We start from the raw sequence: 19,253 nt of genomic DNA, 5'->3' as shown, positions 1-19,253 counted from the left end.
TTATTCTGCATTCTCATTTTATCTCATTGTCTATTGTCATTGTTGTTGTAGTAATGCGAGCATATATCTATGTGAGTGTGTATGTGTTTGGCAGCCACCAGACGAACAACTTAATGGTCGTAGATCCTTCTAGCATTGTCTAAGAATGTTCTGGCGTTGCCAGAATATTGTAGTGCTACCAGAATGTTCTCGTATTGCCACACCGTCATATATAAAAGCGCTCGCATGCTGCTAACGAGTCAGTCTTAATCAAAGCGTCAAACGAATAACTTCAGTGTGAACGAATTGTAAAGTGTGAAGTCATAGTAAATAAATTGTAGATTGTCGTTATTTAAAAGAACTGTGTTTTAATTGTCGGGTAATTAAAAACGCCTAAATATAAAAACGTAACAATTGGTGTCGGAAGTGAAATAACGAAAAAAAAAATCTACAATGAAGTTTAATGAGCTTCGTGTGGAAGACTTAAAAAAGGAATTGAGCAAACTGGAGCTGCCGACAACAGGCAATAAGGCCCAGCTTCAAAAGCGTCTACTGGAAGAGTTTGAACGGCGTAATATGGACATTGCGACGCATGAGTTTGATTATAAGGAAGACATTGATGAATCAATACTCGTCAATACAAGCAGTGTAGAAACTCCATCTGTGGCTTCGAGTGTTGTGGATTACACATCAATGCTCAATGTTTTGAGCAAAATGATGGAAGCAAATTCTAGAAAAATGGAAGAAAAATTCGACGAAAATTCTAGAAAAATGGAAGAAAATTCTAGATTGCAGAAAGAAAATGCCCTACAAATGGAAGCAAGTTCAAGAAAATTGGAAGAAAAATTCGACGAAAATTCTAGAATTCTCAATGAAAAACTACAACAAATTTCTGAAGGCATGGAAAAACGTGTGGACCATATAGAAAATCAAATTGTGGAATTGGATAAGAAAGTTCTTTCTGTGGATGAGAAAATTATGGTTCATGATGAGAAGTTTCTGCACATCGAGAAAAAAATGTCAGAGCTGGAAATTAAAGGTGGTCCAGTGCGCGTCATTGAGGGCTCAAAAATCAAAACTCCTGTTTTCGATGGCTCAACGTCATTTGATGTCTTCAAATTCCAATTCGAAATGGTTGCTTCTAGAAATTTGTGGAATGACGATGATAAAGCAATTGAACTTCTATTGGCATTAAAGGGCAATGCTGCTGATGTGATACAAAGCATTCCCGCTGCTTCTAGAAATAACTATAATGAAGTAATAGCGGCGCTTCAACGCAAGTATGGTGGAGAGCACAAGCAAGACATCTTTAGAATGGAATTAAGAGGTAGAGTCCAGAAATCAAACGAGACTCTACAAGACTTTGCAACAGAAGTTGAGCGGTTGGTGCTACTGACATACCCAGGAGAGAGTCACCCACTTGTGGACCGCATCAAAATTGAGACCTTTGTGAATGGCATTCGAGACCCAGACATAAAATGTGCAACATATGCGTCACAAAAGGCTACATTCGCAGAAACAGTAACATTTGCACTTGCGCAAGAAACTGCGAGATTGCTGGCACGGCCTCAAATTCACAAAGTACGCAGAGTAGAGACCGAGTGTGAAGAATCGAAATCTATCATTGACTCGATGAAAGAGGCAATGAAGCAGGTAATGCAAGAATTGAAACAGGATGCAACTAAATCCCGAATCAAATGCTATAACTGTGATAAGACGGGACATCTAGCTCGAGAATGCAAAGCACGACGCAAACGGTCAAGATCCACATCACCATCTCCATTAAACAATAACCATAAGAAGGTGACCCCACAGTCAAGTGAGTCACCTTTAAACTAAATCGAGCTAGTTCAGCGGGGCAAGAGCTGGCTCCCACAGACGATGGCCCCACCATCTCCATAGCAATAGTTCAACAGAAAAATAACAATTTAACTATTGCGGGTGTTATTAATGGCGACAAGCGTACTTTGACGTTGGATACTGGTGCATCAAAGTCTATCATTAGATCTGATTTAGTAAAAGGAAAAGTTACACCACTGATTGGAGTCAAGCTACGCACGGCTACAGGGGAACCCGCAACCGTATATGGAAAGGTCGCCGTAAAATTAACTATTGCTAACAAATCCGTTACTTATGATTTCATTGTGGCCGATATAATAGACGAAGTTATAATTGGAGCGGATTTCATGATTGCTTTTGGTATCAATCTGGATATGAAGCGTCGTGTAATGACATGGTGCGATGCCGAAATAACGGTAAACGTGGGCTATAGTGAGAATACACCCGTCAGACGTTTGACAACGAGCCAGTCAGAGTCTATACCACCGAATGCCGAAGCAATTATGTGGGTTCCTATGAATGGAGATTGTGAAGTCGGCCAATTGTGGGTTGTTGAACCAGCAGAAAACAAAAGCAACAACATCTTGATAGCAAATGCCCTGGTAACAACGAACGAAGAGAGACTAATACCAGTTCATGTCTTGAACTTGTCTGACAATCACGAGCAAATTGTAAAATTTTCTGACATTGGCAAATGTACACCAGCCGAGGCAATAGTCAATTTGGAAGGCAACTCATCAAAGACACATGGAGCAGTGAGAAAACATCTAGAAGCGTATGTCGAGGCTTGGACACGTCATCTATCGCCGTCAGAGAGAAATAAAGCCAAGCAATTGTTGTGGAAAAACGCCTCTGCTTTTGCTTCTGAAAAGGGAAATCAAGGAAGAACATCTGTAGTGAAACATGAAATTAAAACCGCAGAAGAAAGGCCCATAAAACAGGCACCACGAAGTGTTCCCCTGGCAAAAAGAGATGAAGTTCAAAAGCTCATAAAGGAAATGGCGGAGAGTGGTGTGATCGAGCCGTCATCAAGTCCTTGGTGTTCCCCAGTTGTGCTGGTCAAAAAGAAAGATGGAAGTACCCGATTCTGCGTGGACTACAGAAAACTGAATGATGTCACCAAAAAGGACAGTTATCCGCTTCCACGCATTGATGACACGTTGGACACACTAGCCGGAACAACATGGTTTTCTACGCTTGATTTGCAGAGTGGATATTGGCAAGTAGAGATCGCCGAGAAAGACAAGGAAAAGACGGCTTTTGGCGTTAATGGCGGTCTCTGGCAATTCAATGTAATGCCGTTCGGGCTCTGCAACGCTCCGGCTACCTTCGAAAGATTGATGGAGCGGGTACTGAAGGGGTTGCACTGGAAATCGTGCTTGATATACTTGGACGACATCATAGTGATGGGCAAAACATTTGACGAGCACCTTAAGAACTTGAAAGACGTTATCCAGCAATTGTCAGCCGCTGGTCTACGCCTTAACGCAAAGAAATGCTCCCTTTTCCAGCGGGAAGTTAAATACCTGGGTCATCATGTGACTGCAGAGGGCATATCCACCGATGAAGACAAAATCCAAGCTGTCAGAGATTGGCCACGACCCCGAAATCTCCACGAATTAAGAAGTTTCCTTGGGTTATGTACATATTACCGACGATTCGTCCCAAACTTCGCCAGCATCGCCGCTAGTCTCCATAAATTGACGCAAAAAGGTCAGAAGTTCCAGTGGAGCGACGAACAGGAGGATTCATTCCAACATTTAAAAGAACTTTTATGTTCAGCTCCTGTTCTAGCGTATCCTATTCCGGGCGAAAAATTTGTTTTGGATACAGATGCTAGCGCGCATGGTATTGGAGGTGTGCTATCCCAACACATAGACGGCAAGGAGAAGGTCATCGGATATTTCAGCCGAACGTTGTCCAAGCCCGAAAAGAACTACTGTGTAACGCGACGAGAGTTGCTAGCCGTCATAGAGAGTGTAAAACATTATCATAAATATTTGTATGGACAACACTTCTTGCTCAGGACTGATCACTCAGCTCTACGATGGTTGCTCCAATTCAAGAATCCGGAAGCTCAACTGGCACGTTGGATCGAGAGGCTCCAAAGCTATGATTTCAGTATCGAGCATAGAAAAGGTGGAAAACACGGTAACGCTGACGCTTTGTCACGTCGACCTTGCAGTATAGAATGCAAGCACTGCTCGAAAGCTGAACATAAGGAGGAGATTGTTGATATTCGGCTGTTACACATCGAATCTGGAGTGGACTGGCCAACAGAACAGCGTAAAGATCCCATTTTGAACAAAATTATTTCGGCAAAGGAAGAGAACGAGAAGCCCAGTAAGAAAGACATCGCAGCCGAAAGTCCACTTATGAAATCATACTGGGCTCAATGGGATAGTTTAGTTCTAGTCAATGGATCCCTGCAACGTAAATGGGAAAGCGAAGATGGCAAGAGCAGCCGAAATTTGATCATCGTTCCAGATTCCAAAATAAGAGACGTTTTGGCGGAGTTCCATAATGGTCCCAGTGGAGGTCATCTGGGAATTACCAAAACCGCCGAGAAAGTGAAGCAACGATTACTGGGTTGGATGCCAGAAATCAATTGCTGAATGGGTAGCCAATTGCGAGAAGTGCATGAAGGCGAAAGGTCCAACAAGGAAAAGTCGAGGTCCTATGCAAGAGTATAGACCTGGAGCCCCGTTTGAAAGAATAGCAATGGACGTGGCAGGCCCATTCCCAGTAAGTGATTCTGGAAACCGTTATGTCCTTGTGGTCATGGATTACTTCAGCAAATGGCCGGAGGTGTATGCAATTCCAAACCAAGAGGCAAAAACGATTGTGGATGTGGTCAACAAAAACTGGATATGTCGCTACGGTGTGCCGTCCGAGATTCACTCAGACCAGGGAAGAAATTTTGAATCGGCCATATTCAAAGAGATGTGTGAATCCCTTGGTATCAAGAAAACGAGGACTACGCCATTACATCCACAATCCGATGGCATGGTAGAAAGGTTTAATCGCACCCTGGAGGAACATCTTCGAAAAGTGGTGGACAACGGCCAGAGGGACTGGGACGAGCATATACCAAAGTTTTTGCTGTCCTATAGATCTGCCATTCATGATTCCACCTCTCGAACACCGGCCAATGTTCTATTCGGAACTGAGTTAAAGTTGCCTGGAGATCTGATATTCGGCGCTAAACCTTATGAGCTCGCCATAGAAGAAAACAGAAACGACATCCCAAACACTTTCGGAGAAGTTCACGAATCAGTGCGCAACAAAATAAAAATGGTCAGCAACAGAATGAAGGCGAGATACGATCGTGCTGTAAATACTGAGGGCTTCCAAGAAAAAGAATTGGTTCTGCTATTTAACCCGCAACGAAAGAAAGGACTGTGTCCCAAACTGCAAACCCAGTGGGAAGGCCCATACAAAGTCATCAAGAAGATCAATGATGTTGTATACCGGATTCAGAAGGACGACAGCCCTAGATCAAAGATGAAAGTTGTACATCTGGAACGATTGGCTCCTTACGGAACAGGTTCTGTGCCTGTTCGGGACGAACAGGCTTAAGCGGGAGGCAGTGTTACGAATTTGATAATTATAGATTTAAGCTTATTTAAATTTCAAATTGTAACGATAAAATTTCGCTATCACTTGTTGGAATCATCTACTCATTTTCTAGTATTTTCCTGAACTTCTTTTATGTTCTTTTGTTTGCTTACTGAAATGTTAGTTCTTACTCTCTCATAGAATAGCAACCCCTTTGCTTTGTTATTCTGCATTCTCATTTTATCTCATTGTCTATTGTCATTGTTGTTGTAGTAATGCGAGCATATATCTATGTGAGTGTGTATGTGTTTGGCAGCCACCAGACGAACAACTTAATGGTCGTAGATCCTTCTAGCATTGTCTAAGAATGTTCTGGCGTTGCCAGAATATTGTAGTGCTACCAGAATGTTCTCGTATTGCCACACCGTCATATATAAAAGCGCTCGCATGCTGCTAACGAGTCAGTCTTAATCAAAGCGTCAAACGAATAACTTCAGTGTGAACGAATTGTAAAGTGTGAAGTCATAGTAAATAAATTGTAGATTGTCGTTATTTAAAAGAACTGTGTTTTAATTGTCGGGTAATTAAAAACGCCTAAATATAAAAACGTAACAATATATTATAACTAAAGTTAATATTTTGTTGGATATCCTTTTTGTTTTAGATCTGCAGTTAGATATCTTGGAGTGGATTCGACAAGTTTGGATGTTAATTCTGGGGATATTTGATCCCATTCAGTTTTTAATGCTGTTTTGAGGTCCTTTACGTTTCTAATATCGTATTTTTTTAATTTTTCTTAAAAATTTACCATTGGTTCACAATAGGATTGAGGTCTGGGCTTTGGGGTGGTGTCTCAAGATATTTTGGACAGTTGTACAGGATCCAAAGTCTGGAATCTAGAGCGGTGTGTTTCGGATCGTTGTCCTGTTGGAAGATAAAGTTCTGGGACAAACCTAATTTTACGGCACTCTGTTTCAAGTTTTGCTTCCAAATGTTTATATAATCCTTTGCTGTCATTATTCCATCCACAAAATTAAGGTTTCCAACGCCTGCTGCGGAAAAGCACCCCCATACCATCACTGATCCCCCACCATGCTTGAATGTACGAATTAGGTTATGGCGTGATAAGCATGTATTTTTCTCTCGCCAAATTTTTATGCGTCCATCGTATACTTTGATGTTGAATTTTGACTCATCAGTAAAAATAACTCTTTTCCAGAAGTTAAAATCTTCATTTTTGTATTTTTTAAAGAATGTAATTCTCGTTTGCTTATGACGCCTGCTGATAATAGGTTTTCTGACAGCATACCGGCTCTTAAATCCACATTTTTTAAAATAATTTCACACTGTCTGGAGGGTAACACGTATTCTAAAATGTTTTTCTAAACTTACAGCCAGTTATACCTCATTTACTGTCGGATCGATGCGAATTTGATGGCGAAGGAATGAACAATGTCTCCTTGATAGCTTGGAACGGTTAACTTTTCGACGTTGTTTTTAACTGGCCACAAGTTTTGAATTTTGAAATAATATATTGTATTGTACACGGATGAAAAAGACTGTTTTTCATATGTTTGGCTATAAACATTATATGTTTGGAACACAAATTTTTAAACACAATATTTTTGAGTGCAAGCATATAATGTCCATAAACTAGCATAACATGTTTGGGACATATATGTTAATATGTTAGAACATATTATGTTTGGGACATAAAATGTTTGTAAATATAATATGCTTGGATGCAAACATATATTAATTTAGAAATAGCCTATAAACATATATGTGTTTAGTAGCTTGGAGCGCTATTTAACAGGGAGCGATATTGAATTAAGTTGGTGGTTGTTGCTTGTTATTACAAAATTAACATTTTATTTTTCCTTGGGCAATTGATCAGCTACTTCTTTGATCCTTACAAACTGTGTGGTCCGCTGTTCAAATCCCCGTCCGGCAAAAGGTAAAATTAAAATAAAAAAAAAATCATAAAATTGAATAATTTCTTCTACAATGTTTGTATTACAGAAAAAGGCGCTAAGAACTAAAAAATCTCGTGGAAGTGAGAAAGATGTCGGGGAATATACAATTGGGCAGAAACAAAATTTTGAGCATTCAGGTTGAAAACCTATGTTGTTAGCACCTATATTACCTGTTTATTTTCATAATTCATTATGATTGTAAATATATAAATAAATAAAATTTTGAGCACAATATTGTTTGGGAGAATTTTTTTAAGCATATAATATTTTTGGGTGCAAAATGCTTCCAAACATATTATATGGTCACATAATAACATATTGTTTTTTGGAAGACAACATTAGGGCTGTTTTCTTTTAGCACTGGATATGCTAAGCCATTAAAGACTAAAAGAAAACAGAGTACTCGTTTATCCAGGACATCTCCAAAAATATGCAACACTGTCATCAGCTGTTTGAAAACAATCGCAGAAAAGAAGTGAAATCTTGCATTTTTAATGTATAAAATGCTCCAATTAGTAATAAATATTTACTGCTGCGATTATTTATGACACTGTATCACTTTGAATTTCATGTTTTTCGATAAAATAGTCACAATAAAATGCTATTGTGAATCGAAGAAGCGTCACTTTATCCAAATACAATCTGGCAACATCGGCGCGACTTGCACTGATGAGATGTTCTGGATAGAACACCAGTGCAATGATGTTCTGGATAGCCCATACAAATGTTGCATCCAGTGCAAAAAGAAAACAGCCCTATTATTGAATTTGGATGCAAAAATACAAAATGTTTGGAACTTAGACTACCCAAACATATATTGTTTAGACCAATATGCTTTCAAACATATTATATATTGGTAGAGATCAAACATATAAATGTTTGGGCAATACCCAAAAATGTATATGCTTGAAGCAAAATATGTTTGGGAGTATATGTTATGCGCTTTACAGACTATCAGTTATTCCGGACGACAGTGCTCGTGTCGAACATATCCTATATATTGTGCACATTATAAGATAAGTCCGAAGGCACAATCGATACTGCTGCATGTTTATGGGATCGATAACACATTTACCGATTATTTAGTCATCGCCGACAATCCTGCCAGCATTTCAAAGTTCCATTTCAACCTCATCGTTACCACAGACTCGTAAATGTCACTTCAACCATCATGAAAAGGTACATCAAAAAGTACATGCAAGTAATTTGCCATCCCTACTGTTAAAAAAGCCATTTTTTTTGTGAAACGCCAAGCGCAACCAGCTTGTTATATTTTAATTAAATAAAAACGAAAATAAAGTTCTGAAAACATAGATTATGCGCTTAAAATTGTGAAAGGTATATTGGTGAACAATTTGGTGATTTTCCAAATGGAATAAAGTGATTGTTTTTCAGATATTTTACAGACACGCTGCCTCCATGGAATAAAAACACTGGTTGATAGACGCAGCAACATGTAACTCGCTACTTGTAACTCAACATAATAATTAATGCCAAAAATTATGTTAAATGTAATGTGATAGTGGTATAAATGTTATATTTTTAAGAATTTGTAAATGTTTAATCAAATTAATAAATATCTAAACAAACGTGTTTTACTCGACCACAATGATTCTTTTACAACTATCTTAAAATGCACTTTTTCTGATTGTTTGGAGGGTCCCTTATTGGCGTCGTTCTAAATTGATCTATAAAGGCACCTAATAATTGCACTCATGCGAAACATTTTTGTAGTAACTTGGCGTGGTACAACTTCTCAATAGTGACGGCGCTTTTCCGACGAGTTTTTGATGTCGTATATGATTGTTTTCGACGTAGTGGGGATTCTCAAAAGAGTCCCCAAATTCAAAAAATGTTGGCAGGGAAGTCGTATCGATCTGACACACTGTAAGATTCTTTACAAACACCGACATTCCGTCCGGAATAACTGATAGTCTGTAAAGCGCATTACAGAAGCGATTTTTTGTGAGGGTGTAGAAGCACTGCGCTTCATTAATTTTGCGATCTCACGTAAAGATTTTCCACTTTTATGCAGATCTATTACAATTTTTCGTTGTTCGTGCGAAAGTTCGCTTGATTTTTTACCTATATCGATTTTCGCGTGCTACTTGCAGAAACAACACTAAATTTGATTTATTTCGATAACACCCCTGCCAGCATTTCAAAGTTCCATTTCAACCTCATCGTTACCACAGACTCGTAAATGTCACTTCAACCATCATGAAAAGGTACATCAAAAAGTACATGCAAGTAATTTGCCATCCCTACTGTTAAACGCCAAGCGCAACCAGCTTGTTATATTTTAATTAAATAAAAACGAAAATAAAGTTCTGAAAACATAGATTATACGCTTAAAATTGTGAAAGGTATATTGGTGAACAATTTGGTGATTTTCCAAATGGAATAAAGTGATTGTTTTTCAGATATTTTACAGACACGCTGCCTCCATGGAATAAAAACACTGGTTGATAGACGCAGCAACATGTAACTCGCTACTTGTAACTCAACATCATCATTAATGCCAAAAATTATGTTCAATGTAATGTGATAGTGGTATAAATGTTATATTTTTAAGAATTTGTAAATGTTTAATCAAATTAATAAATATCTAAACAAACGTGTTTTACTCGACCACAATGATTCTTTTACAACTATCTTAAAATGCACTTTTTCTGATTGTTTGGAGGGTCCCTTATTGGCGTCGTTCTAAATTGATCTATAAAGGCACCTAATAATTGCACTCATGCGAAACATTTTTGTAGTAACTTGGCGTGGTACAACTTCTCAATAGTGACGGCGCTTTTCCGACAAGTTTTTGATGTCGTATACGATTGTTTTCGACGTAGTGGGGATTCTCAAAAGAGTCCCCAAATTCAAAAAATGTTGGCAGGGACAGGGCTCTATAACCAAAATGCAAAACACCGAAACAAAGTTTTGTTAAAAACTCCCATTAGAATGAACAGTAAAAACAGGGATGTCAAGTGTAGGAATACGGGTTTTGTTTCAAATAAAGGCCGGTATGCACCTCTAGCGAAATTTTCGGTAGCAAAAATTTATTTAAGTCTGCAACAAAAAAAACAGGGCTGTGTACACAAATTTTAAACCAGCTAATCGCTTTTAAACATTGTTAATATATGTTCCAAATATTCCTCAAATAAATTGTTTATTATTTACAGACCTTTTAAAACTTTTACGCACACAATGATTGTAATAAATTAAATGTTTGCTGCCAAAATATGCTTTTGACAACCCTGTTATTTTCATTAGAGGTGCGTACCAGCCAGTGCTGCCGCTACTACTTCAATCGAAGTATTTTGCTTCATTTTCACAAAATTTACTTCGTCACTCCTTCTTCCAAAAATCTGCTTCACTTTTTGTTCTGCTTCAAATTTTTAAATTTTTCCCCATATTACCTAATTGTTTTTCCTATTCCTTTAATTATGATGAACATAGCGGTTTTAATCACTGAATTATTAACCGATGTAGACCAATTTTTGCATAGTTGTTAGAGACCATATACTTACACCATGTACCAAATTTCAGCAGGAAATTTGGTTCTCTTAGAGGCTCCGCAAGCCAAATCGGGGGATCAGTCTATATGGGGGCTATATATAATTATGGACCGATGTGGACCGATTTTTGCATGGCTGTTAGAGATCATATGCTGAAACCATGTACCAAATTTCAGCTGGATCGGATGAAATTTGCTTCTCTTAGAGTCCCCGCAAGCCAAATTTGGGGGTCCGTTTATATGGGGGCTATACGTAAAAGTGGACCGATATGGCCCATTTGCAATACCATCCGACCTACATCAATAACAACTACTTGTGCCAAGTTTCAAGTCCATAGCTTCTTTCGTTCGGAAGTTAGCGTGATTTCAACAGACGGACGGACGGACATGCTCAGATCGACTCAGAATTTCACCACGACCCAGAATATATATACTTTATGGGGTCTTAGAGCAATATTTCGATGTGTTACAAACGGAATGACAAAGTTAATATACCCCCATCCTATGGTGGAGGGTATAATAAAATGAATTCTATTGTTTTGTTTTCAAAAATGTATGCTACTTCAATTTTATTCAATCTACTCCACTTTTTTCCAAAATCTACTTCACTCAATTTTTCACTAGCGGCAGCACTGGTACCAGCTTACGAAATTGAACGCTACCGAAAATTTCGTTAGCATAAATAGCAATGCATTTCTTATGGGAATGAAATTTTTCGCTAGAGGTGCATACCGGCCTTAAAATGAAAAAAGCGCCATCTATACTAGAATTGATGTAACACGGTGATATATTTTTTTGTGTCGTTTGTATTTTGCATAAACAATATTAAGTTGAAAAACTTTTTGGTTTTGCTATTACACACCTTAAGTTTATAGCGATTTTCCTATTTTATCGAGGGTGTACGAATACGGATTTTGCATACTGTACAAATTCAATGTTCGGAAAGATTTTTGTATATCATTTGTGGATGGCTGTTGTATAGTGCCATCCACCGAATCCTTGCCATCACTCTCCGTTCCGCTTAAGATTGGATCCTCTGATTGATAGCAGTAATTCTCAACAATATCATCATCTGTAGGATAGCCAGTTGTGTAAAGCTCATTATCTACTTCAATATAATCTTCACTCATAGAAAAAAGTCTGCTAAAAACAGCAATCGATGTCTGCTGTTATATTTTTGTACTTCAGGGCCTAATGAACAACAATTTATAAAATTTTTAGGTTATAAAGTTTTCCCCAAAGCATATTTAAGAACCAAAAGTAGTTTTTGGTATATTTTTGCACTGTGATATACTTACAAGCTCCTAAATACGATCAGCAAACATTTTGTTTGCTGTTATGTCTCAATTCGATAAATATTCAGATTTTTGGTCAAATACTATAGATATTCATAAAATATTTTGTTAATTATATTAGGATAGCTCCTAAGTTGACATTTTTAGGGCTGCTGTCCCTTTTTCAGCAGAATTTCTGCTGTTTTAGCAGACTTTTCTGCTGTCCCTACTAACAAATTTCTTTGGGTGTTGAAACATAGCAAACATTTCCTGTTATTTTTGAAGCTCGATTACACTAAAACATGTTTTCTTTTGGCTAAAACAAATAAAACTGTCAACTTAGGAGCTATCCTAACATAATTAAAACGATATTTTATGAATATCTATAGTATTTGACCAAAAATCTGAATATTTATCGAATTGAGTCATAACAGCAAACAAAATGTTTGCTGATCGTATTTAGGAGCTTGTAAGTATACAGTTGAACTTCCATAACTCGAATCACTATTATCCCAAAAAAAAGTTCGACTTAAAGGCCGGTATGCACCTCTAGCGAAAAATTTCATTCCCATAAGAAATGCATTGCTATTTATGCTAACGAAATTTTCGGTAGCGTTCAATTTCGTAAGCTGGTACGCACCTCTAATGAAAATAACAGGGTTGTCAAAAGCATATTTTGGCAGCAAATATTCCTGAAATAAATTGTTTATTATTTACAGACCATTTAAAACTTTTACGCACACAATGATTGTAATAAATTAAATGTTTGCTGCCCAAATATGCTTTTGACAACCCTGTTATTTTCATTAGAGGTGCGTACCAGCTTATGAAATTGAACGCTACCGAAAATTTCGTTAGCATAAATAGCAATGCATTTCTTATGGGAATGAAATTTTTCGCTAGAGGTGCATACCGGCCTTTACGGAGACTTCGAGTTGATATACGAAGGGACTTCCCCAAATAAAAATACATATGATAACAAATACACATGATAAAAAGATAAGGTAGTAGCAGTTGCTATGTGAGAGCGAGTGTGTGACGCATTTTTGACAGAAGGTGGCAGTCAATAACACGGGGCAGATGCCTCAGTTGACAAATGGTAGCAGCCATCAACTGGCCTATTAACGCCACAAATAACGGCATCGTAGAACTTCGAGTTATAAAGGGTGATTCTTTTGAGGTTAGGATTTTCATGCATTAGTATTTGACAGATCACGTGGGATTTCAGACATGGTGTCAAAGAGAAAGATGCTCAGTATGCTTTGACATTTCATCATGAATAGACTTACTAACGAGCAACGCTTGCAAATCATTGAATTTTATTACCAAAATCAGTGGCAGAAAATCCGCTTTTTTATCGACAAATTTTGTTCAGCGATGAGGCTCATTTCTGGTTGAATGGCTACGTAAATAAGCAAAATTGCCGCATTTGGAGTGAAGAGCAACCAGAAGCCGTTCAAGAACTGCCCATGCATCCCGAAAAATGCACTGTTTGGTGTGGTTTGTACGCTGGTGGAATCATTGGACCGTATTTTTTCAAAGATGCTGTTGGACGCAACGTTACGGTGAATGGCGATCGCTATCGTTCGATGCTAACAAACTTTTTGTTGCCAAAAATGGAAGAACTGAACTTGGTTGACATGTGGTTTCAACAAGATGGCGCTACATGCCACACAGCTCGCGATTCTATGGCCATTTTGAGGGAAAACTTCGGAGAACAATTCATCTCAAGAAATGGACCGGTAAGTTGGCCACAAGATCATGCGATTTGACGCCTTTAGACTATTTTTTGTGGGGCTACGTCAAGTCTAAAGTCTACAGAAATAAGCCAGCAACTATTCCAGCTTTGGAAGACAACATTTCCGAAGAAATTCGGGCTATTCCGGCCGAAATGCTCGAAAAAGTTGCCCAAAATTGGACTTTCCGAATGGACCACCTAAGACGCAGCCGCGGTCAACATTTAAATGAAATTATCTTCAAAAAGTAAATGTCATGGACCAATCTAACGTTTCAAATAAAGAACCGATGAGATTTTGCAAATTTTATGCGTTTTTTTTTTAAAAAAGTTATCAAGCTCTTAACAAATCACCCTTTAGAATTAATATGTATGTATTTGCGTTCGAGTTACGGAAGGAGAATTGTGAGCTATTTACTCTCTTAGCGCTACTTAGTTCGAGTTCGATTTAGTTCGAGTTAGAGGAAATTAGAGATATAGAAGTTCGAGTTATGGGAGTTCGACTGTATTACAGTGCAAAAATATACCAAAAACTGCTATTTGCTGATATTCGTAATCGCAAGAATTTACTTTTCTTATAAGGAAATAACAAAGATACCCTCTGTCTTTAATCCAATTTCATTTTGAATATCTCGGAGACAATTATATTTTTATTTTATTTCTACAACATTCGTACCTACTCAAGTAGTGTTCATCCTACAGCATTACTCGCCATATTTTGGTCCATTGTAATCGGCGAGTAAACTCATTATTTCCGTGATTTGTTTACCAGAGACAATATGTGGTTACCATATTTTACAAACTTTGGTACATCCACAAATAAGTTATTACATATTAGGTGATCATATGCTCTAAATGCACTACTTATTTCATGACCGAAGGTATGCCTGGGTACTATCCTCCTAAGATACGAAGCGATTCAAATTTATAAGTGGTTATTTTTTTTTTTTTTTTATTAGAATTAATACCTACAAGATTACCGGGTAAAGAGAGCTTTTGTTGGGTTACCACACCAATTAAAATAAATTTTGGAAGAATTTACAAATTATTTAGTTCAATAATTTGTGTTATAGATTTTAATTTAATTGAAAAACTTTTTTTCTTTTATTTATTCAATTTTCAAATCCAATGAAGATTGCCATTAAAAAAAATTGGGAAAAACATCTGTTCAATGTAAATGAAGTAGAATATCGTAGATTTTAAGCGTCTTTAATACTATTCGTATGATTCGAAATTATCGTTAAAGGTGAGTATTAAGTTCGAGTTTAGCCGCTAAAATCGCCATTTTTTCACGATTACTTTTCTTTACTAATATTTTTTAAGGAATACAAACTTTGTGAAAACTTGCTTTGGGCTATTCCCCATCAAGTTATAATAAAATCTGCAACAAATATTTATAATTTTATGCCTTTTTTTACTGATTTAGTTTTCATTTTAGTGAAAAAAGTCGAACTTAATACTCACCTTAAGGATAAATTATATTACTTTCAGTCAAGTTTACTGTAATTCTTACGTATCCGAATTATTTCCAATTGAAAGAGTTTTTAATTTAGTTTTTGTATTGTAATGCATTTATTACAATCTCTATTTTCATGCTATAATGGTAAATGTATTGTAGTTTTATTGATACAATTTAAATTGTGTAGTAATAAATGTATTTTTTTCATAATATGTTTTTTCATGGTTTGCACTTACATAACAAATGATAAATTAAGAAACAAAACCAAACCCATTGTACAAGAAAAAAATCGAAGGTATTTTTTGTTTGCAAAAATTTTTTAAAATGTAAAATATAACGAAAAATACAAGAATTTTTGAAAATAAAATATATTGGTATTTTTGTTTTATTTTTTCATCATATTGATATATAGTATATTAACAATTTAAAATAAAAACGCTACAAATTTTTATATACTGTTGTAGCGGATGGGTAAAATCATAGATAAACAGTTTATATGAAACAATTTTCAAAAATTATACTTAAAATCTAGACATTTTTGTTGGTAATATACTTGGTTATATATAATATACTTTAAGTAGTTCTGATACATCATATATGTGTATGTAATAACTAACATAAAAGCTTTGCTTATTTGCTTAAACTTAAAACTAACAACAACTAGTAATCTATATATTTGAATGGCTACCGCATTATTATGGCTCTTACGGAATTTCTTATGAGGTACATATGACAAATGAGATGGGAATCCTCCTCATGTATGACGACGCTTAAGGGCTTGTTGTAATTTTTTCTCGATATTCTGCAATGTTTCCAGTTCCATATTTAGTTGGGAATTGCGTTGTGTCAGATCACGTTCCTCCGTTGCGATAGCCATGTCGCGTTCTTTATTCTTCAAACGAGATTTGCGACTAGCTTCGTTGTTCTTGGCTCTCTCCAATACTTTTTTTCTCTCACACTCAGGCAAATGGGCAATTTCAGAGATACTTGGCATATCACTATGCAGTTTTGCTGGGCGTCCCCGACCTCGCTTTGTTGTTACCGATGCTGATGTAGAGGCTATGGATGAACTGGGGGAGGGTGGATCGATTTTGATCAGTATCGAATTAGAATTGCTGCTATAGGGAGTGAATGGCGGAGAGATGTCGTTGGAGAAATCACTATAAACGATTTCAGATTTTATGGAGGAGCTCCCAATTGCTGGAGAATAACAAGTAAAATTTTGATCACGAGAACATTCATCGATTTCAGACTTTAGTGCAACACAATCGTCAGAGGGAGAATTGGAGATAATTCCACTAAATATAGCCGTTGAGGGTTCCTCACTAGAATTGTCGGCTCTCATCTGAAAGTAAAGGAATTTATAGATAAAGATAAAAACCATAGAAATATAATTGTAAATGTAACCTACACTCAACTTAAATATAAAAAAAAAACATTACCTCGTCTATGATATTAATGATGCTTGGTGTATCAAGGAGCTCATTATTCTCCTCCACTTGGTTACGGCGTTTGGTGTCCAAACGCAATTTAATTCTTTTCTCTTGCATGTGTTTTTGTGTTTGGGCGCTGCAGCTGCGTTTCAAAGGATTGTTCCTCGAGTCACAACTATCTCCCAAAACTTCTAATGTCTCAATCACATCGTCCTCCATAGTGTTGTCATCCTCATTGGTGACATAGTAATGATTTGGTGTTGTAATTGCTGCCTCCTCCCTGATATCACAAATCGAAGGATCTATATTGTAAAGTGTTGATTCAGAAGCAACCTGTGGTTCAGCTTCTAAAATATCTTGTGATAGTCTTGTCGTCAAGGGCATGAATTTTGAAGATTGAGACAACACTGGCGCATTCGTTGGCAACATAACTGATTCCGATTGAGAATTAAGAAAAGGGTCGATATTCTCATTATCGAAATTCGGAATAGCCACGGCGTCTTCAATGCTTGGACTGAAGATTGAAAAATCAAAATCATCATCATCATAAAGATTTAGATTTTGACTATTGGGTGCAAAATCAAATTGGTTGACATTGCCCATATTGAGAAAGTCATTGAAATTGGTAGCCATATTACATACATTGTCAGTGCAGGTGTCTGCACAGTTATTGTTGTTGTTAGTGTAACTTTGTTGTTGGTTGCCCAATATATCATTGAGCATTTGCTGATTTTGTGTGTCCATTTCCGTTCCTTCTTCAATAACGTTTCCAATTAAATGATCCAATAGATCTGTAGTATTTGTTGTTGTGGTGGTTTGAGGTTGATAATCTATATCATCTGCAGATAATTGCGTCTGTGGCAACTCCGCTGTTACTGCCTTGTCCTGTTCTTTGCTTTTGTTTTCCGTCAACAGTTCAATATCGAATTCGAAATTTTCTAAGGTATCCAAGCAATGATGGTAATTAATATTGTTGTTATTATTATTAATATTTGAAGTGCTTGTAGCTGGCAAAGTCGATATTGCGGCTTCTTGCAAGTACTCTATATTGAAGGCAATTTTCCAAGAGAAAAATAGAAAAAATAACAAATACAAAATTAGTAAAATTTTAAACACTATATTATTGGGTTAATAATTTTTTTGTTTGTTTTTTAATGGATTAGTAGTACGTTTCCACCACTGTGTGGTTCTGTGCTGTAGTTTTCGTTTGTAAAAAGTCCGGTAATGAGTGCAATGACATGTTTTTGCCTTTGGTAAAGAAGATCGATTTTAAGGAACGAGGATGCATTTTTTAAGACATAAGGCTGGGATTAAAACTCTGACCTATGAAAGAAAACGAAATTTTGGTGACCAACGTAGTTTTAACTTTTATTGGTAAAAAGTTTATGCCTTGGCCAATGTAATTGAAACCTTCCAATCTTGGAACGGACACCTCTCAAAAGTGGACAATTGTCGTGAAACATTTTGAAATTAACTTCTCATAAATGGACAAAATTAGGCGAACTAGTAGTCCACTTCTGAGAGGTTTTACTGCATATAAATAGTGTTTCTAAATACATATATCATACATCTTGATTCACTAAATTGATTTTATTTCGTTTTTGTCTTCGGGTTGAAGGATTTTTTGGAAAAGCTTCAATAATAATGGAAAATTACTTGTAGATTCTTTTGAAATTCGAAATAAAATTTAATTAAAGTTGATCACGATAAACTTATAAACATTATTGTATTCAATGTCTTTTTATCGCATTGAAAACTACTCTTTCATTGATTTGTTCAAAAGCATTAAACTGAAAATGAAACCATCAGTTGCTCCTACAATTTTAAAATGCCTGTTAATCTGTACGTATCAAAATATAAAGCATACCTTTAGGTAGAACAAAATGAAAGAGATAGCTATTGATATGCAAGAAATGAAAATCATTGTGAAATTCAAATCCAACAGGTTAGCTCTCAAACATTTTCGGAAAAATCAAATTAAAATTATATATGTATAAAATATAATAAAACTAAATATATATTTTTAATTAATTATTTAATAAATTTAATAAAAACAAAGATTATTAAGGAATGTTTTTTAATAGTTGTATTTTCAGTAATATGCAAAATGCCTTTGTCCAGTGGCAGGTTGTTAGTTAATAATTAATGGGCATAGATATCTAAAAGGGTTGCAAATTAATTAACCAAGAAATATAGAACCGATAGTTATTAAATATTCCTTTACCCACAATAAAATCAAACATTAATTAATTTTGTTTACTATGTATAAACATATACGTATTGTAGTAGTTTTTGCGGAACCCCTAAAACGTAATGTATTTTCTGTTCAAATTGTCAAAATGCAATAAAACATTGCAACAAAAAAGCGGCACAAGTATAAGCCGGCATGTACCAACACACGAATAGTTTCAATTGTATAGCATTGTGGCGATGATTCATTACCTCATTCGGTAATGGCCAGCAACATCGACAAAACCAATTCTCAAAAA

At 36.3% G+C, this 19,253-nt stretch overlaps 1 protein-coding gene and 1 long non-coding RNA gene across 2 annotated transcripts in view; one reads left to right on the top strand and one right to left on the bottom strand.

The window, feature by feature from the left end:
* Nucleotides 1–8,461: 8,461 nt before the first annotated feature.
* On the top strand, nt 8,462–8,961 carry LOC142242014 (uncharacterized). Its single transcript, XR_012723916.1, has 2 exons — nt 8,462–8,690; nt 8,748–8,961. It is a non-coding gene; the product is annotated as an uncharacterized LOC142242014 (long non-coding RNA).
* A 6,722-nt stretch (nt 8,962–15,683) lies between these two features.
* Nucleotides 15,684–19,253, bottom strand: part of Xrp1 — a 28,696-nt gene continuing 25,126 nt past the window's right edge. The window contains exons 5-6 of the mRNA XM_075302369.1: nt 16,774–17,807; nt 15,684–16,676 (exon numbers count right to left, since the gene is read on the bottom strand). Of these exons, the coding sequence (XP_075158484.1) occupies nt 16,086–16,676; nt 16,774–17,807 (1,625 nt within the window). The 3' untranslated portion in view covers nt 15,684–16,085. The remainder of the gene's footprint in view (nt 16,677–16,773; nt 17,808–19,253) is intronic.

This window comes from Haematobia irritans, chromosome 1 (assembly GCF_050003625.1).
Source record: "Haematobia irritans isolate KBUSLIRL chromosome 1, ASM5000362v1, whole genome shotgun sequence".
In the NCBI taxonomy this organism is placed as follows: Eukaryota; Metazoa; Arthropoda; class Insecta; order Diptera; family Muscidae; genus Haematobia; species Haematobia irritans.
Note: the sequence above shows the minus strand (reverse complement) of the source record. Positions and strands in the feature narration are given on the sequence as shown.